The 21,432-nt window shown below is 32.0% G+C and overlaps 1 protein-coding gene across 1 annotated transcript in view; it reads right to left on the bottom strand.

The window, feature by feature from the left end:
* Positions 1–4,170: 4,170 nt before the first annotated feature.
* Positions 4,171–21,432, bottom strand: part of LOC129223061 (cytochrome P450 3A8-like) — a 367,737-nt gene continuing 350,475 nt past the window's right edge. Inside the window, exons 7-14 of the mRNA XM_054857625.1 lie at positions 20,080–20,223; positions 18,277–18,394; positions 15,369–15,519; positions 14,050–14,213; positions 11,939–12,027; positions 7,219–7,362; positions 6,338–6,500; positions 4,171–4,487 (exon numbers count right to left, since the gene is read on the bottom strand). Of these exons, the coding sequence (XP_054713600.1) occupies positions 4,389–4,487; positions 6,338–6,500; positions 7,219–7,362; positions 11,939–12,027; positions 14,050–14,213; positions 15,369–15,519; positions 18,277–18,394; positions 20,080–20,223 (1,072 nt within the window). The 3' untranslated portion in view covers positions 4,171–4,388. The remainder of the gene's footprint in view (positions 4,488–6,337; positions 6,501–7,218; positions 7,363–11,938; positions 12,028–14,049; positions 14,214–15,368; positions 15,520–18,276; positions 18,395–20,079; positions 20,224–21,432) is intronic.

Raw genomic sequence — 21,432 nt, 5'->3', positions numbered from 1 at the left:
CACTTTTTATATCATAAAATGTTATTAAAATTATTCAAGAATATGTTACCAAAATTTCAGTGAAAAATTCCGATTGGTTTCAATACTATGAGCACTTAAAATGACTGTTGAGATTAGAAAACGTTCACAGCATTTTTTTTTTTCCAAACGTGTTTTTCTCGAAACAACTTTTTTCAGCTGGTGGCCATTCTAGCTCAAAGAGTTATTGACCAATCGTTCTGAAAATTTGTATGAATATTTTTTATTCAATTATACACTATATGAATCTTACTCTTTGATGATATTATTAATAAAAATATTTTTTCAAAGTAAGAAATGTGAAAAAAATCGTAGGAAAACGTAACATTGTAATCAAACACCTAAAAAACGTAAAATTTTTAACCTTTTTTTAAATCACAAAATTAGGTTTATATTCTTCGGAAATATGTTTATGAGAAGGAAAAGTTGTAATGATTACAAACAAAAATTGTGGGTTCGGTAATGTCCACTAGCAAAAAGCTCCGATTGAGACCCCATGGACATCAGCTTCTAACACTGACACTAATTCTGGTGGAAATGACTTCAAAAAATTACAAGGTGTATTTCAAAAGATGAATAAAATTTCCTCCATGTTTAAAGACATTCTGATTATTTATTTTCTGTAAAAAAAAAAAATCACAAAAAACACTAAAATTTTAGGCTCCTAAACTGGTTTACCCTCTTAAAAAGTGACTATAAGTTAAAATTTGATAAACTTTGAAATTCAAAGATTGCCTTAAAATATCACTTCAGTAAACTGTTAGATGTGTCCTGGAAACACTGAAAATTGTAGCTCTCTAGCATTAAATTGGTTTGAGAAAAAAAGAATATAAACTTTAGTAATTTATCGACTCTCCTTACTCATCCCAAATTATATCAGCTTTAAGCGTTATCTAATTATCTAAGCCTAACGTATCTAATATAGAAATTTTTATCGAATTTTCGCAGCAGTAAATCAACACTAGCATTATTACTCAAATAGAATTGAAATGATTAGCAATGCAGAGTCTGAATAAATTCAATTAAAACTTAATCACTGGTCTTTTAGTTACAAAGAGGTTTATTAATTAGCGAATATTCAATTGAAGAGTTTGGAAAATTAATAAACTGAACACACAAATTCCGATATTTTGTACACTGAGTGAAGTTTTCTGAGTTTCACTCGTTCTAGCAAAAATGCCTCAGGGGGAATTAAAAAAAATCCCTGGAACAGAAATATGCCAAACTTTTCTCTAGAAGGCAATCGTTTTTGCTCCGGGTGAAATCGATTTTTTTTGTTACATTTTTTTCAGAAAGTTTACTCTCGGTATAAAAAATATATTAGAGGTTTAGGAAATAAAAGATTGCCTGTAGGGTATTTTTCTGCAAATAGCAACTAAGTAATATATTTTTCTTCCACTAGATATGAATTTCTTTTTTTTTGTGTTAATATTTTTTGGATAAGAAAAATATAATTTAAGTCACCAGAAATATTTTCTAAAAAGAAAAATGAAAGAATTTTTGTTCCGTTCTAAATTAATATAAACTCTAGAACCAAATAAAAACCTCAGTTTTTATATCTTTTCCAGTATGTTACGTAAGAAGTTTCAAATAATGCTATTAACAGAAGAATGATAATATTGACAAAAAAGACATAGGAATGTGAGAAAACGAATTTGTAATGTATAAACTGCAAAGTTCAATCACTAATCACTCATACCGCAACTGTCATATAACCAATATAAAAATGAAAGAAAGAAAAACAAATAAGTTAAGCACGAAACACTTTATATTTTGTTTTGCTGTATCACACTTCTTACAGAAAACTGACAAATTTAGTTTGGCAAGTTTCAAATATTGTTTAAATTGCATCATAAAAAATTAGGGGAGGGGGAAATCCGGAACAAGTATCACAAAACATTAGTTGGTAAACACACAAAAATTATTATTTAAATTTTTCTCAGTCAAATTATTTTCCACACAACTCATTTTTATACAATTTTGATGGCAAAGACGCTAATTTTTCCTTCTTTCTACAAAAAAGGAAGTATTGTTTTTGCGAAAAAAATTTTCACTCAAAAACCGACCTTAATTTCCATTTAGCTCACCCCCGAATGAATGTTGAGTTTTTTTTTCGACTCGAACACCCATGGATAAGTGCCTAAGAACGTATAGACACACGAAATATCCATTTTGACGATTCCCGAGTTAATTACCACGGTTTTCTCATGTAGTCTGCATGTACGTATGTGCGTATGTATATCGCATAACTCAAGAACGTTATGTCCTAGAAAGTTGAAATTTGGTACGAGACTCCTAGTGGGGTCTAGTTGTGCACCTCCCCTTTTGGTTGCATTCGGGTGTTTCTAAAGGGGCTTTTGCCCCATTGTTGCGGGAAATCATTGTTACTTTCGATGTAAATTCTAGTGGTGTTACAATTTGGCGGACACTTGGCGATATATCGCCAGTCTTTAGGTCGCCAAGTTTTGTCTCCAACTTGGCGACAAATTTGGCGATTTTTTTCAAAAACCTAGTTTCAATTTGACCACTGTTGGTGATATTTAGAGAGTAAACTATTGAATCACATTAAAATTGCCAATAATGGGGAAAATGACATTAAACTGGAGTAAAAGGAAGTCATGTGATGCACACATCAGCTCGTATTTTTTTCTAAGCATTCATAACTCTGTACCTCAAAGGCAGATGGACGTAAGTCACATTATGGTAATTTTATAGGAGAGAAAAACTTTTTTTCTGGTGCATGCAAAAATTGGGACGCACGCTCTTTTACTCTGGTAAAACATAGAAAAGAATTACTATACGTTCACATGGCTCGATGCGGAACCGTCCTCTACATACAATGGACTAATAAACGGCAAATCGCAATTTTGTGACTTACGTGAAGTCTGGCTTTGAGGTACTGAAATTTTCATTGAATGAGCCGATGTGGATGATTCATTTCTGAATCGATGTAGGATACTCTAAAATAGGGCCAGAATCTTTGTTATGTCATATCTGTCTTTCGAAAGATTGGTAAGATTTTGCGTACAGTCCAACTTGCTTATAACGAAAGCAAAGGGACCGCGATAGTGGCTCATTATAACCGAGTGCTCGCTAAAAGCGAGTTTGCAAAACAAATCATAAAAATTCATCATAGTGACTTTTTCTTGTCGTCTTTTTAATCACTGTAGAGTATCAAATAAGTTGGTTGCGTTTCTTTTTGAACTCTCTAAATGTCTCTTTCTTATGTCATTGTTTTTGAGGAATTCACATGTACAAACGTATATAACATTTAAATGTTTCTTTACTCCACAAATTAAAAAAAAGTGCTATCATAGCTTGTTCTCAGGATTTAGGAACTACCACTACAATAAATAAAACCATAACCGTCCAATAAATAATAAATTTTATTTATTGTATAATCAATACAATAAATAAAAATCAACGAAGCCAACTTTGGTTGACTTTGAATCATTGAGGAAAATTTACCAAAAAAGGATAAGCTGAGCTGGAAGTCTATAGAAATTCTATGAATCAAAAAAATATTGCTCGCATTAAGCGGGGTTTGCTCGTTAAAAGCGCGAGTTATGCCCTTAACATTGAGCAAACTAAGTATTTCTGATTTCCCCGCTAAACCCGGGTTCTCGTTAAATCAGGGCTGGTTATAAGCAAATTCAACTACATTATGTTTAGCAAACTTGTGCCTTCGTAAGACTTTAATTAGGATACATTACACGTATATCGTAAAAACACCGAATTTGGATCGCGTTTTCTCCCCTTCCTCCACGACGTTGCGGCACAGGCTCAGTTCTATCTTTCTAAAACTAGTTAAATTGCGATAAAAAGCCTTACATAATTCCTGATAAGTTTCAGTACATAACGTAAGATATCAGTCTTTAGGACAATAACTCGTATTATTTCATTTAAAAATTACTCTAAACTTTATCCTACTTAGTTTTTTGACATATTTTATGGAGTAAACAGACACAAAGTTCGAGAGCTTGGTGTATCTCGCACTTAAGATCGAATATAAATTAGTCGGTTGTTTCATCAAAATAACAATCTTCCCAATATTTTTCTTTTTGACAATGATTGCAATTTGTGTCATGTTCGGTTCGAATCTGTTCAAGGGCGTAAAGTTGTATAGCACAAATACAAACAAATAAACACACATACTTTTAGATTTATTTATATAGATGAAAAACTACAGTTTGTCAAGAAGCCAATGACACACGCAAAATATGTATAAATAATGAATAACAGGTAGGGTTTAAACTAAAAAATTACATTTCATTCTCAAATTTACTTTTTATTTTATTGAAATAGTCACACTTTACTGTTGGTAATGGGATGTTTGCATTAAAACTTTTCTTGAACTTTCATGAACATTCTTATTCTGTTGCTCTTATATTGTCTTCTCTGATCTCTATCTTCACTTTGACTTCTTTTGGGCTCATTCCTTGTGTACCTGGAGCAAATTCTATGGGAACCTATCAATAAAAACGTGAAAAATATTTGTGAAATGCAGAAGTGTTAGAGGCAAGTACACCAAAAATGAACACCCTTGAAATTTTAAGGTAATAAAAAGTATTAAACATCAAAATTTAAATTGATTTCGCAGAAATTTTCATAAAACTCATTATTATGCCAAGACAATCTATAAATGAATGGTGTGACCCATATCGTATAACTTATAGCACTTTGCGAATCCTTCTTTCTATTCAAACGCATTCTTTTTATGAGTTTTCTATAAAGCAATGTCCCATAGCCTAAAACTTTTTATTTATAACTTTATTTTGTCTGGTTAAGGGGAAATGTTCATAAGAACTTCATAACGCCATAATAGTAATAATTAAAAAAAAAAAAAAAAAAACCGTCGGCAAAAATTTTCCCCAAAATAAAGTATGTAAGGTTACGTATGTAATCGAGTGGAAAGAGGAAGTGGAAAATGAAATTAAGAGAAAAAAGAGCTATTTCCCAAAATATGATCTATGGGCAGAGCTGGTTTAAAAAAAAGAGTCGGATAAAAATAATTACGCATTAAAAAAAAAATTAATTAAAAAAATGGAAATACTAAAACTCAAAAAAAAAAAAAAAAAAAAAAAAAAAAAAAAAAATGAAATTTTTATTAAATATAAAGTACTCGTGATTTTAAATCTGCACATTTAGTAATGTGTTGTTTGAATTTCCAAAATGAATATCCGAAGTATGAGGAAAGATTGAGATTGTTAGTGCCATTCGTATGTGTTAATGCGTGTGACGTTTCCTAATCTACTTTCGAGTATTTAAACATAAATACAGAAATGAGCTAGACGTTGACCCAAATTTGAGGGTGAAAACATTGTTCTGTATTTTAAATGAAATGCATCTTTGGGGGTGGAAAAACACTCAAATGGGAGAGAGAAAAAAGTCACTAAAATTTTAAAATGAAAATAATAATATTGGCAATAACGGTATTAATCACGACTAACCACTTAATGTTATTTACAAATTATGGTGAAAAAATCGTTCAATGTAAATTCCAGATAGAGCTAAATGTGCACTGTGGCTGCATTCAGCTTTCTTTTCATCCGAAAAACAAACAATGGACAGTGACGTCGCAACGGGGAGGAGGAAGGGAGGAGGGGAGTGAGGGGGGGGGGGGGCGGTCTACCCCGGGAGTCAGCCGTCTAGGGGGGGGGAGGTAACGTACAAAGTGGAATTGCAAGCTTGCATTTTTAAGACTACAAATTTGAAAATTTTCCACGAGGTAAACCCCCGGCCCTCCTCACCCCCGGCCAACATCACGGAGTGAATATTATACTCAAGATTAGGTAATTAGGTTCATATTAGTGACTTCTTCTGAAGTAAAAAACTGAAAACCATTATTTTACCCTGTGTTTGAGAAACGTTTGGAATAATTAATGGACCATATCTGCATCTAGGGCTAGTTATATAAAAATTGTTCGTAGTTTTAACTTGTCTTTTGTGCACGTCAATCCACTTAAAATTTCATAACACAAATGTGTGAATGTTTCTGAAAATTGTATGAATTTCATGTTTTCATGAAAAATTAAAAACCTTTTTTTTTTCGTTTGTGCGTGGAGGGGAGTGGGGTGGCAACAAAAATTACCGCCCCGGGTGTCACTTATGCTAGGTACGCCACTGCTACCAAAACTATTACGCAATGAAAATCACAATGTCGAGTACTTCACATGTACACTAAAGTGTATAAACAAAATTTTCTACTTAATTATTATCCTTATGAAAAAAAATTCTAACAATAACTGAAATTTAATGTTTCTTCAAGTTTGTTTGAGATAGATATTGAATTCAAGTCTACAAAACTGCTTTCATATACTTTTGTCTCCGAACATCGCACAATCCTAAAGTTCTTGATGACGATGGCAAGACTGATCTTGGTTACCAAGAGAGCAAATCTCATTCCAACACAGTTCCTAGGGCCCATTCCGAATGGCATGTAAACATTCGGGTCTCTTTTTGCTCGTTCCTCCGGGCTGAAGCTGAAAAAGGTAAAGAATATGAAACAAAGCTGTAGTGCGAAAAAATTTCAAGTATTTTAGTTTCAACTCAAAATGTGACTGCCCAAAATGTGATAAAATGAAGTAACTTTAATTTAAACTAAAATTTAAAAAATAATCAGCTGTCACCATAGAAAACACTTTGCACATTGAAATAACTTATTATTTCTCATTTTCTTTAAATTTTCGAATCTAAAAAAAGTTTACGATTTTGAAATGAACTAGAACCGTTTCATATGTTATGCTAAAAACGTGTTTATTTGAACATAGAAATGTAACAAACGTAAAAGATCGACAGCGGGAAATCTAAATTCATCGAAATACACAATAATTTTGACGAATTTTTTTTTTAATCTAAATTTTTGTTAAAAATTTTAAAACGTTTTTATTTGATCATAGAAATGTAACAAACGTAACAGATCGACTGCAAGAAATCTAAATTCATCGAAATACACAATAGTTTTTCAAATGAAAAATATTTATCATAAGTACTTTATGTAAGTAACGAAAAATTTATGGATAGTTCCTAAAACAGATTAACTAAAGTAGCAATAATATTGTATAGGTACACACAAAAATAACCGCGTATGCTATAATTATAACTTTTTAACTCTTATCCTGTATATTAATTTTAAAATTTCTGTATTTCTCTCAAGGAACAAGTGCTTCTTACGTTAGGTTTCAGCTGTTCTTCACTTACCGATCGGGATCAAATTTTTCTGGGTCAGGAAAATATTTTGGATCTTTGTGCACAGCATAGGCAGGAATGGTTACGAGCATACCCTTCGGAATTTTAATGCCCATAACGCCTAAATCATAATCTTCAGCAGCTACTCTTTCAAACCTGTTTTAGAAAGATAAATAATACTCAGAATGAACCGTGCTTGTTTGTATCGAAATGAGAACTCACATTAATAATTGAGGCAGTGAGAAGCAAAGGGATGTAAGGGCCAAAATTAAAAATTTGGATGTAACCAGTACAAATGGCAGGTAAAACTCTCCTCTGTTTTGGTGCAAGAGACAGGGTGTCCTGAAAAAGTCTGACTGTTTTTAAAAATTTATTACAGGAAAACGGTAAGTGACAAAAAAATAATTCTTGCTGAAAATTCATGTGGTAGGTCGTAAATTTTTCCAAAGTTTAGTTCAAATTTTTTCTAATAGATGGCGCAGCAGATAGTAATCCCGTAAATTAATGTATATATATATATATATATATATATATATATATATATATATATATATATATATATATATATATATATATAGACAATTACATCATAATTTTTCGAAAATAATGAACAAAAGAACGAAATAATATTTTCAAACAATCGTCGGCTGCAATCGCATGTCGCAATCGGAGTAAAAATCAGTGAATTTCAATTCTTCTTTTTTAACTTATCGGCTTATCATGTGCAGCGCCATCTATTGAAACATTTTTGAACTAAAATTTGGAACTCTGAGGGAAAATATTTAGGGCCCACCTAGAGATGAAAACAGTCGGAAAAAAACCGGAAAATTTCCGAAAAAAACGGGAAAAAACCGTTTTTTTCCGAAGGAGTAAATTTCCACTTCGGAAAAATTGAAAAATAAAAATGAATTTTTTCATCTTTTCAGGGTTTTAATTGAAATTTTCAGCAAAAAGTGATTAGAAATTTTTCCCACTTAAATTCTGATGCAATCCCCCCCCCCCGTTTTATGTTAAAATACTGTCTAACCTTAATGCAAGTTTTTGTATGATAATATAATTTGCGTATAGCTCAGAAAACGTTTAATAATACTTTTTGAAAAAAAGCTTAAACCAATAACCTTAGTGAAGAATTTATTTTCCTTCTTCATGAAACAAACAAGCATAACATCAACCACAAAACTATGTTTCTGCTGACTGCGAATCAAATGTACAGGGGGCAGCAAAAAAAAAAAAAAACCCGGGCAAGCAATTTTGCATGAAACTTTATTAAAAATGAATAAATTAACAAAACATAAAAAATAATAACATAAGTAGACCTTTAGTAATCAATAACTTCAATTGGTTTCAAACTAGCAGCTTTTTGCAGTAATACAGAGATGCAACTGCGTATTGAATTTTTCATTCAAGGGCCGCAAGTCTTTTTATCAATCCTATTTCCTATAAAGCATTTGGTTTAGAGAGTTCAAACTTACATGTAGTTTAGGGTAGACCTTCGGCTCCTAAATAGGTCATACAGTGTAATAAACGGGATTGAGGTCTAGCGAGTAGAGCTTCCACTCAAAAGATAATGTTATGTCAAAAAAATGCGCCTTGCACCACTCTTGTCTTTTTTTGCCCATATGAATCGGTGTGGAGTTCAAGGAAAATTCATTGCTGAAGTGTTCTTAGGCCCACAGAAGTACAATAACTTCCAAAATGTCCTTCTGGTTCCCTTATTAATTCATTTTACGGCCCTCATCCCCAAAAAACTAGAGTTTTTTTTTGTTTGTGCTGATTCCATCACAGACCTTCGGATTTTGGCGATATTTAACATGTTTTAAGGTGCTTGGCTACAGACCAATTCTTACTGTTTTGGGGGATATGAGCTGGTTGAATACTATCTCTTTCAGCGTGCCCTTGCGGCCCGTATCAAACGTTTTGGCATCTTTGGAGTCATACAAATGCCTGAACTTTTTGGAACTCGTAAAACTTCTGTTTGAGCTGTTTTTTTCCTTAGTCGCACTTATCGGTTACAAATTCCCATCTTACGAACGACTGCTCTCGTGGAAACCCAAGGATTTCATTGAATTCACTTTTGGATGACCTAACGATTAACTCAAATGTTCATTGTTCATTTTGTCAACTTTCCGTACATCGACGATCATTTCCAAGCCACTCGAAACGACATACCGTTTAAAATACTGTTTGCCGGGGCACAACAAGCAATTGAACTGTTGTTCTACTTGGTTAAACAACTTAAAATAGCAGGTATTTTATTTAAAATTGTAAGAAAACTGAAAAACAATACATAAACTTAGAAATATATTGTAAATTATTTTGTAAAAAAGTGAGGGACAAAAATAAATTAGGCACTTATTAAAATGAAATTACCTTTCTTCCATTCGATGATACAATTTTCGTCCGATATCTTTTTTGCCGCACCCTATTTATTGCCGTGCTAAGCAAAAAAGTGGAATTTGAAGTTGGGCTCAAACTGAGATATTGTGTTTCAAAGTTTGGCTCTTCCATATATTTCATTCACATTTCCTTTTTTTTCCTTTTTTTTTTCTTTTTTTAAGTTCTTGATCAAATGACTCTAAAGCATTTTATTTATTATGTAAAATACGAAAGAGAAAACAACTTGGTTCTAATAACTCAGTTTTGTTCAAAAGAGCTGGTATAACTACTTTTACTACTGTGCTTAGCATGGCCATATGAATAAATTGAAACTCCAGTTTAAGTTTTTGTTCAGCTTAAGAAAAACCAATTTAGTTTTGATTTGGACTTAGATTGGGTTGGAAAAAATCAAAACGCAATAGCTTTTTTTTTCAGACAGTAACATTGTATTATTTTTCTTTCAAAAAAAAAGTTTGTAAGTCGAAAATTTTAATTAATATTTCAAGTTTCGAAGGAAATCTAAAATATAAAATGTAATTTTTATGATTAGACACACATTACGCAGTATTAATGGTTGAATGACGACTGGACTTATTTCTGGTGTTTGACCATGAAAGCTCTCAGTTATAAAACTAAAAGGTTTTTTTTCTTAATTAATCTTACCTTCATATGTATTTTTGTCAAGCAGAAAAAGAAGATGTGTGGATATAGCATATATTTTTTAATGCTTAACCCTTTATATGTTCTAAGAATCACAGAGCTAATAAGAAACCCTAATTTTATTCATAAAGAAATCAAAATTTCCATTTTTTACAAATTTTCCCGAAAAAACCGGTAAAAACCGTTTTTTTTTCACCACTTCGAAATTTCCGGAAATTTTACATCTCTAGGCTCACCACATGAATTTTCTGCAAGAATTTGTTTTTTATCATTAACCGTTCTCCTGTTATAAATTTTTGAAAACAGTCAGTCTTTTTCAAGACACCCTGTACTAGCAGCCCTGGAAGGTGCTGCTCTCCCGCTTGATTGAGAAAAACTTTTATTGAAAGCTTACCTAGGACCGGAACTTCAAACGCGTTCTATGCAAAGCGTGGAAATCTCCGCTCACATTTCTTTGCTCCTCATTTCCTCAAGTTGAGCTTTCCTTAATGTCAACAATGCTTGCATACCTAATTTCTTAAAAATAAATAAATAAATAAAAATAAAATAAAGTGATAGACCCAGAAATAACTGTTAATTAGCACTTTGGATGGTTAATTTCTGAAGTTGACTTAGATTAGATTAGGTAACTTGAAATAAACGGAATTTGTTTATGTATGCACAAGAACTACGAACAAAATTAATAAGTCTACTTGAAGTTTTATTATACACTTTTCTTACACGAGCAGTAAATAGTGCACTGTTGCAGTCAGAAGCATTGCTGCGATTTTTTCAAGAATGCACATGAAAACTCTTTGAACATTTTTTGTAGAGAGAAATTCATTTTGTAGAAGTGAAATATTCAACGGAAAAAAAAAAACAATAATAAAAATAAACAAAAGATAAATAATTAAAAAAACAGAGAATAACACAGTCGAGACGGAAGAAGAAAGGGAAATAAAATATGTCTACTAGTTTAATTTTGTAACCTTTCAAATGCTTGCCAGTTAGTTTGGAGAAACTAAAAAACACCTTTAAGTGTAACATTAGAATAAGTTCCTTTTATATCTAACATGCATTTCAAATCGTAAAATACTTCAAAAATTAAACATTTTATTAGTTATCAAAAACCTACAAGTACCATTTTAAAAATAAGCTCTTCAAAGCGCTGAGAACACGCGGCTGTTGGCAATAATCCTGTTTGTTATTGCCTGCTTCCAAATACTAAATCTGCTCGGAAGTCGGTAGAACGTGCCTTGTAATGAACCTCTCGACTAACGTTACTGCCATATGCTAAGCTCGTGCAGTTAATGACTATGTCAAAATAGTCATCGTGCATTCAAATGAAAAAGAGTTCAAACTTTAAAACGGAAAGTATGTTATGGCAACAAACGTTTCTTTGAACTGTAAAAGAAAAGAAGTCGCATAAACAAAACCCTATTAAAATACTGAAATGCTATGTAAATGTTCTTGAGAACTTATTGGTTAAATTATCACAGAAAAAGAAGTTATCTCATTCGCGAGTTTACCATGTTACAAATGTTGCAATTGAATTGCGACGGGTCCTCATGACATAAGAGCTCTGAACGGAATTCAAAGCTACACATGATAAAAAGTTCACAAGACCCCCAAAATGCTTTAAATTTAGATTTCCATTCAATTTTTCAAAAAAACTGAATTGATTGATTGAATACAATAATGTTTTTGAAAAAAATACCTTACAGCAGGAGAAAATAACCTTAGAGTTTCAGAGATAACGCAATCGAGATATTTCATATTTTGTATAGCTTCATAAGTAATTTCTCCCTGAAAGAAAGAGAACAAATTAAATAAACTAACACCTGCCTTTTCATTTAGCAATGCCGAAAAGATTAAATCTCTCATAGCATTTTATGTTACCTCATACACCGCACGCGTATGCATATCACGTATTATACATTTCATATAGTCATACACGTTATAGCATGTACGCTGTCTAAGAAATGATTGCTGCAGTGATTCAACTTTTCAATTCGCAGTATTAGTAGGTTAGGGGGTATAAACACAGTATCCTATAAATCAAAGGTTCTAAATCTGGGGGTGGGGCGGGGCGACCTCTAGAGTTCGCAGAAGAATTTCAAGGAAGACATAAGGGTGTAAGAAATTTAAAAAAAAGAAAAAAAAGATGAGTTATTTAAGTTGTAGCTGCATGTGAATAGTTAATAAGTATCAACCTTCTCATTAATGTTGCGAAAGTGGCTATGTGCACGCTAACCTCACCTAGATTCTGAATTACTTCAAAAACTACATTATTTCTTTGCTTCTTGGAATTCATTTGTTTGAGGGATTATCTGTTAAAAAAGAGAAAAAATTCTGCAGTAATTGCAAATTTTGTGTGTGGAATTATCTGGATTTTTACTTATTCTGGTCAGTTCCAGTTTCCTACCGTGCTGTTAGTGTAAACCACGTAAGGGTGGCGACCTCGTACTTGTATTGACCGCATATGGGAGGCGGAGGGGGGGGGGAGGCTTCCAGTGCTCAAAGCGTTTATCGCAAAAGCCTTGAGAAGCCCAGCTTTGCACATTCTCAAGGGAAAGGATTACATGGTGTTATATCTAGTGACCGAGGGCGACGCATTTATGAAATGCTAAATCACCTCTTCCTTGATCGTCATTTTGACTAATTATAAAAAAAAAAAAAAAAAAAAAAAACAAGTAGTATACTAAGATAACACGCAGAGACATCTAGCGGTAGCTAATTGAAACTTTGAAACTCGCCCCTTCCTTCAAGCTCGGCCAAAGTGCTATAGGTCCAGTATTCTGAAATCGATAACTTTATGGAACACTAGCAGTACCCGCACAGCGATGCCCGTGCTAAGAATTTGAAGGAAGTCTGTTAAATAATAATAATAAAAAAAAAAAAAATCCACGCAACCCTCCTTCTGATGTGAAATGATCATTTTTCTTCAACTAAAATGCGTACACACCGTTTCAAAAAAAAAAAAAAAAACCTATTGAAGTCTCTTTGGAATTTAAAAATATTCGCCAAAACTCATAAAAAGATGAAGATTAGCTTTAAAACTCAAAATAATTCTCCAACGCGGCAAACAACCACGCTACCGTAACCCTGCCCTTTAGCGAGTGAAGCGTTTTTTATGCAATTTAAAATGATTCGCCAAATAAACAATACTATATTTAAAACGTTATAAATACTATATTTAAAGCGTTATATTATTGACTAATACGTCAAATCAAGTTATTTACATAGATAAGCAACTATCTTCAACTATAAGAACTAAAACAAACGTTGAAGAAATAAGGAAAACAAAGCCCAACAGAAAAATCCTACAAAATCAAATTACGTACCTGAATATCGAAAAAAAAAAAAAACCGCATTCAAAAGTTGTTCGCAATCTCACAATAGCGCCACGCGTCTGAGCCGCTCGGCATGGTTACTCGAAACTATCGACACTGTCAGCCAGCGTCCTCTCGATGAGTTAACTTACCCCGTCATCTATTCGGAATTCACAGAACTAAACATACCCCGCCATCTGTTACGGATTCATAGAACTAAACAATTAATGAGACATTTAATTTGCAATTATTTCGGTCAATCTAATTTTAAAAAAATAGCCTATATCCTCGATAAATGGACTATTCAACGCAAAAATAATTTTTCAATTTGAGCCAGTAGTTTCTGAGATTAGCACGTTCAAACAAACAAACAAACTCTTCAGTTTCATGATATTAGTATGCATTAGTTTGAAATCACCAATCACCGCGTACTCCCGTGTGCCAGTTTTAAAGCAGCTTTTGAAGATTAACAACATCAGGCAATCACTCTACTTACACATGTTGAACTCAGCGTTTCTTTTACTTCCAAAAAGAGTTTTTCTTGGGTGTCTGGATTGATAGTCAAAAGGTATGTAGCAAAAGACAGTGCGGAAGATGTTGTTTCGTGTCCAGCGAGAAGAAAGATAATGCATTGCGCAATGAGTTCGTTATTGGATAAGGCTGGAAGAAAGAAGTATAAAACAGAATGAAAATCCAATAGCGATGCTTCGATCAATTATCATGGTGTTTCGGTTTCACCTACAAGACCTCTATTTTTGCAACCAAAAATGTTCAAAATCAGATGCAGAGTTAAGATATTTAAAGGTAGAAACGAAAAAAAAAAAAGAAAAAAAAAAGCTTTTATATGGACCCTAGATCCCTTAACATATATTTGAGGCAGTGAGAAGCAAAGGGATGCAAGTGGCAAAATTAAAAATTTGGAGATAACCAGTACAAGTACCAGTAATGAGAGGTGGACCCCCTCCTCTGTCTTGGGGCAAGAGATAGTACTAGTATTACTAGTAGCTGCTGATGTACAGCATGATTTCGAAAAAAAAAAAAAAATCAATGAAAGCCTACCTAGGACGTTATCTTTATAGTCGTTTTACTCAAAACTTGAAAATGTCCACTTACATCCCTTTGCATTGCAAACTGCATTGTATGTTTCATACAGTGATGAATTAATGCGCAAATATGCAATTAACACTGCATTGCAAATTCAGGACTAAACATGGGAACCCATATGGCCATGTGTTAAACAAAGTGTAAAGGCCATTTTTACAACGAAAACTTCGATTTTCAGAAGAATAACTATATTAAGTTCTAACTTTAAGCTGAAAACTGCATCGGAGATTTTCTGATTAACAACGTTTTTAGGACGTATGTTACAATTAAAACGGCATTATAGTTTTACAGAACATTTTATGGAAGTCACTGAATTAAGACGCAAATTTACAACAAAAACTGCATTGTAGACTTCGGGAAGAAAAACTACAGAGGCAAAAATCTACAATGAAAATTGAATCGAGTATTTTACATGAAAAAGAAAGAAAAATAACGCATTCAGTGGTGAAATTTCAAAGAAAACTTTATTATGTAATTTGCGAAGGTAAATGTGTTGAAATAAAAATTTGAAATGAAAATTCCTGAATTTATTATTACAAGTTGAGGTACAGCAAAAGGTTTTCTTACACATTTGAAATCATTTTTGCATTATTTTTTTTGCAAATATTAACTAAAAATCATCACATAAATTTCACAATGTAGTTTAGTAAGAAATTATGTTTGACAAATGTTATCATGTTTAATTATCATGTTAATAAAACTAAAATTTACTTTTTTTCTCAACGGTTTTCAACACTTCCCTATCTTCATTTACATTTTCATAGATTTCTGTGAGATCTTCAGATTCTAGTTCATCAGAGGCCTGTTTTTCTTCATTTTCTTTTACAGCATTCATCATTAGTTGAAGGAAATCGTTTCTTACCTAAGATTATAACTTTAGAGACATATTTTTTCAATTTATTGAGGAGAGTGTTGTACCTTATGACACTTTTCATATTTTAAGTTTTAACATCAATTATTTTAATCAAATTAAAATTTTAAAAGTGACATTAAAATACTCCAACATACTTCTATGCGATGTATTTTTTAAAATTCAGACAGTTTGAAAATAAAATGTGCCAGCCATTTAAAGTAAAAGTTCCATGTTGTCCCAAGGTACAACATCCTAGTGTACCTTGGGACACATCCTGTTGTACTATAGGAAAGTCTTCATGATTCAGGAAACAGTCATATACTTGAACCAATTTTGCACCAGAAAAAAAATCCATGGTGGTGAATTGAAACAAGAATAATTAATTATGAATTATTATCTAACATTTAAATTGTTTAAAAGACTACATAAAATTAGAACATTGTTCCATGTTCCTAAACATATTAATTAAGAGGACATATTAATTTAAGAACCATGCATATGTTGTACCTTGGAACGTGTCCTCAGGTACAACATGTTTGGTTGTCCCAAGGTACAATACCCACGTGGTTTAAGAAAAACCAAAATAATGGTTAATCTAGATGCACTATCATTATTTTCTCATAATCAAAATATTTAAAGTACTTATCTTTTATAACAAAATAAAATTCAGCTTTGATTAGCTTTACAAATACAAAGACAGAAAATGAAATAAACTGAAGAAAATATTTACTTTGGAGTCATAAAATTTTCTTTCTCCCATAAAACCGTCATTTTTACTCATCTCATGCTGATTTTTACTATGGCATAATTTAGTGGTGAAGGTTACTCTTAGCGATCACAAAAACATGGCTGCTAAAAATAGATTCTTAGAAATTAGCAGTGTCCCAAGGTACAAACGTCCTAAGGTACAACCAGGTCTGGATTTACGTACAAGCTAAGCAAGCTATAGCTTAGGGGCTCCGCTTTGCTGGGGGCCCCCAATTTCCGAAGTTTAACATTATTCGTTCCAAAAAGAAAAGTATTTAAAAAAAAAAAAATTCTAGTGCTTGAAAGCCTTGAAATTTGGGTAAGAGTGACTACAAACCACAAATGAAAGGGGTTAGGGAGAAGAAATGCCAATATATGTCAAATTCAGCTACATCCTGCACCAAAACTAGAAGAACCATGGTTCTCACGTTTCTGAAACATATTACAAATTTTTGTGACTCACATGTTTCATATCTTGCTATTTGTATAATTCCGAATGCAGTATTTGGGAAATTCTTTTGTTATTGCTTGCTTATATCTTACTTCTGCATATTGTCAATCTGTTTAGCAAGAAAAAAAAGTACACTACATTTATTCCTTTTCGTTTTATGCCCCACTTGCAACTGAAGAAAAGGTGTTGTCACGAGAAATCTATAGTTTCTTTTTTTGTTTCAAATTTAAAATAGCTGTTTCTTACAAAGTTAGAACAGGACGTAAAAATGTACAATCAAGTACTAAAATATCGAAAACTTAAGTACAAATGAAGTGCATCAAATAATTTTAATTGTTCTAGAAATAATTAGATAAGCCTTTGAAAATCCTAAGCAATGTAGGCTCCAATTTTATTTCTTATCAAGTGTATATATTATGAATTTTTCAAATGGGTAGAATGATGTTGAATAAAGTCTGTTTTATAGCCACTGCTTCGTTATTTATTGATTGACCCTCATATATAAACAAAATAAAATCAAATGTCTTTGTTAGCCTTATTTCCATTATTATATGCAAATTAAATTCAATTTCATTTTCAACAAATTTAGAATTAAAATTATTAAAAAGATTCAAGCGTTTAGAAAAGACGCAACATTGTTTTTGTTTAACGTTATAATTCCTATGTGACTCGCATATTTGAACTTATGCAAGTGTTTTGAGTACTTTTCATTTTAAACCACTTTTGCAGTGTCTATCACCAAAAGTGCTAAGTAAAAAGTGCACCGATTGCAGATGATTCGTAAAAAATAAACGTCATGCAAAGAGAAGTGAAAAAGTGAAACATTCATATTTTGCTGCATTAATTGAATGAAGATACTGTTTTGTTTTTGACATTGAATGCTGTAAAAGAATAATAAGGGTTTTTTTTTGCGCTGACTCAAAATATGTATCATTAACACTAAGCAATAATATGTAAGTTCATTTTAGTTACAACATCAAAATAACTAGTCATTACAAATTATTGATTGAATCATGGGCGAGAACAATAATCATTTCAGGTTTTGATGTTAATTAATTTCCATTTCAAACGGTATTTTTTTCAGTTAAAAACTGAAATTACTACTATTGTGATAGTGACTACATCTATGTGTGACTTCAGTTACGTATTCACGAAGTATAAAACAGTAAGAATTTCGTTTATCTAAAACTCGTTTCTCTAAGATATAGAAAATTGCATACTATTAAAAATCTTACTTATATTCCAATAATTAATGAAAAAAAAGAACACAAAAGCTTAATGGAAAAATATTTTTGAAAATAAGAAGCAATGAAATATTCGTAGATTCTTAAACTGCTTGAAACAGAAGAAAAGCACAATAGTAAAAACCTTAAATATAACAAATAACTACTAATTTAAGCATATCATAAAACTATGATTGTAAATACACATCTATGGCCGATGAATACACTGCAAATCGCGCAAAATATAAATAGAAAACGGCCATGAGTATGAGAAAAACTAACACTAGAGTACTCTACTCATGAAAAGTATTAGATGTAAAAACTTAAAGCATTGAAAAACTTTACTTTCGCTGTATTTTTTCGCTCTTCAACGATTTCGAGCACTAAAGTTTTGAAGAAGTTCATGCCTTTTGGTGAAAGAGCGCTGAATCCAAATAGCAAGCACAACCTTTGGAATAAAACTGAAAAAAAAAAAAAAAAAAAAAAAAAAAAAAAATATATATATATATATATATATATATATATATATATATATATATATATATATATATATATATATATATATATATATATATATATATATATATATATATATATATATATATATATATATATTTGTCCTTTCATTTGTAATATTTTTTTGTGCACTATTGAAATTTTTAGGAGGGCGAAGGGGCGTTTTTAGGCAGATTTTTTCTCTCTTCCTCCCAAGAGCATGGGCGCAGCCCCGTAAACATCGCGAAACCCTCTCCCCCAATAGCAAGAGCCCCCCCCCCCCCCCAAAAAAAAACAACAAAAAAAAATACCGTCAAAACACCCCCTCCTAAAAATTTCAATGGCGCAGTCTGCGCCACGACTCCCCTCCCTAGGTGAACACCCCTACTGAATGGTAACCATTGACTACCAAAGCTTAGAGCAGGAATTAGTAAATGGAGGGAACAAGTCCAATCATTGGCTTAGCAAAAGCTGACCCAAAGACCCCAAGTCACGTGACTCAACTACAACGAATGGTTGGCATGTTCTGCGTGAAACAAGCGAAAGAAACCTGTTTTCTTTCAATGCTTTGCTTTAAAATCTATCACGTGACTTGGGCTCTTGGTTTCACTGTACTCCCTCCACTTTATCTTTTCTCATTGTACCAAAGTCACAAAAAATGGTAGCCTCTATTGCCCTTTGGTAGAAATGTAAAAAAAAGTATATGCACGTAGTGCATAAGTAAAAAACATTTTCGCTAATAGCAATTTTAACTGAAATTAAAAGATTATGATACTCTAAAAAAAAAAAAAAAATCGTGACCGTAAAGACGGATCAGTTATGTAAAAACGTCAGGAATCATTGATTTTGTAACTTTAACTGATTTGCAAATCGCAGTCCGTGGGATGCTTGTAAATTTCAATGGTCAGTTTGTAAACATTTCCGGGCTTTAAGAAACAAACTAAAAATTTTGGCGAAACCTGCCTGGTAAGTTTTCAAGTTTTGCGCGTTCAAACACACAGACGCTTTTTGGAGACTTCATTTATGCTATGTAGAGATCCACAAAAACTAATAACTATAACGTAAACATTACAGGTAATGAATAAATAAATCTTAAATATTCACACAAACTTGAAACAAATTCGGAACTTACGAAATCATTACAGAACAGAATAACAAGCCACTTGCTGCACCATATTAACATTATTCCTTTTTTGATTATAAAAGTTTACAATTCCGATTATGACCGATTATTCAGTTTAAAACCGATTATTCCGTTTAAATAGTCGTACTATTTTGGGGCTTACATTTTCTCATACGAGGAAGTGAAAAACAAAGGAGTATAAGTGTACTTTTTAAAGTTTTTCGAGTAAAACGCGTTTCAAGTTCTGGTCCTAGGTTGCCTTTCATTGAAAAGTTTTTCTAAATCATGCGGTATAACAGGACCTATCAAGAATACTAGTACTATCTCTTGCCCAAAAATAGAGTAGAAGTTTATCTACCATTTGTTCTGGTTTTCTCCAGATTTTTAATTTTGGCACTTACACACCTTTCACTTCTCACTGCCTAATATGTACAGTTCTCGGGGGGGGGGGGATCAGAACCGAACGCTCTTTCTTAATTTAATGCTATTTACATTACATATGCATTAAATACGTCAAAATGTTAACTTACAGAAAAAAAAGTAATCTACAGTTGAGACCTTGTAGGATGTGACGTGCTGCTGTTACAAACTTATTATTTGGATCACTGTAGGAATCAAGCTTGGTAGAAAAAGCAGAACTCGCTATGAGGTCCATGGTAAAAGCTGAGTAAATTCTGAGAACGAAAACATTCATTTTTATCCATTAAGAAAGTTAAATGCGAGGAGATTGTAGCTACGTTATATGGAAATGGCGTGACCAAAAACACACTGAGAAAAAACTATTAACTCTAAATGTGGCTATTTACTCAAAGTATAAAGAAAGTTGCTTCTGTAAGAACTGTTTGAAGTTATTAAGGCATTTGTTTAACCAAAAATGTATTTCATGGAAAAAACATGGTAGAGATTGTTTCAGATTATTCTTATTATGCAATTTCAATGTGCAATGTGATTGTGTACAAAGTTTTACTGAATAATAGATCAAGATAAATAACATCAAGTTAAAGCTTGCTGTTATAGTTCAGTAAAGAAAACATAATTTCATCATTATGTAATGAATCTAGGAACGTTATTTTTATTTTCAACGCGTCGAAGTTTAAATTAAAACTGTCACAGTCGCAATGCATTTTTAATAAAATATTAATAAGAATAAGCAGTAGAAACTATGTGTATTGTTTACACTTAGTTCTAGATTGCACATAAATAAAGCATTATCACACATATTTTTTCAGTCAGAAAATAAACGGCGAAAAAACGCATGAAAAATTTACATGAGAAAAAAAAATGGTTAATTGTTACGCTGCCCCAATGCATACTTTTCTATCACTGTTGTTAATGATATTTTTTTACACGTTTCTCTTTTTATGACATACCCTGATTTTTTTTTTGGGGGGGGGGGAGTTCAAACCTATTATTATGTAATATTTTCCAAGTCGATATTTTACATTTGAAATCGCGCGGTCAAGTGGTTTGACAGGGATTATATTTCATTTGCGTCTGGAAAGTAAAAAACGTTTCAGGATTAGCTGTTTTTTTTATTTGTTTTACAAAGAATGAATAGTGTAAAATATAATAAAAAAATTGCACTATGTATGGCATGTTTTATTTTTAACCAATATCGCATCATATACAAAAAAAAAAAAAAAACAATCAGTTTAGATTCCAACTTTTTAGTAAATTTTTCTTTACACCAAAAGGTTCAACTTAATAATAGTGAATTTAATTTCGATTTCAGTGATGTAAGATTCGTTATTTTATTATTTTGGAAAAAAAAAAGTAGAATCTTACGTAAGAATGGGGGAGGGGATGAAAAATCTAACGTGACCTTACATGGGTGGAGAGGGCTCAAAAATAGCCAAAATCATCCTTACGTAATTAATGAATGG

Source organism: Uloborus diversus, chromosome 5 (genome assembly GCF_026930045.1).
Source record: "Uloborus diversus isolate 005 chromosome 5, Udiv.v.3.1, whole genome shotgun sequence".
NCBI lineage: Eukaryota > Metazoa > Arthropoda > Arachnida > Araneae > Uloboridae > Uloborus > Uloborus diversus.
The sequence above is the reverse complement of the archived record's forward strand: the minus strand, read 5'-3'. Positions and strand labels throughout refer to the sequence as shown.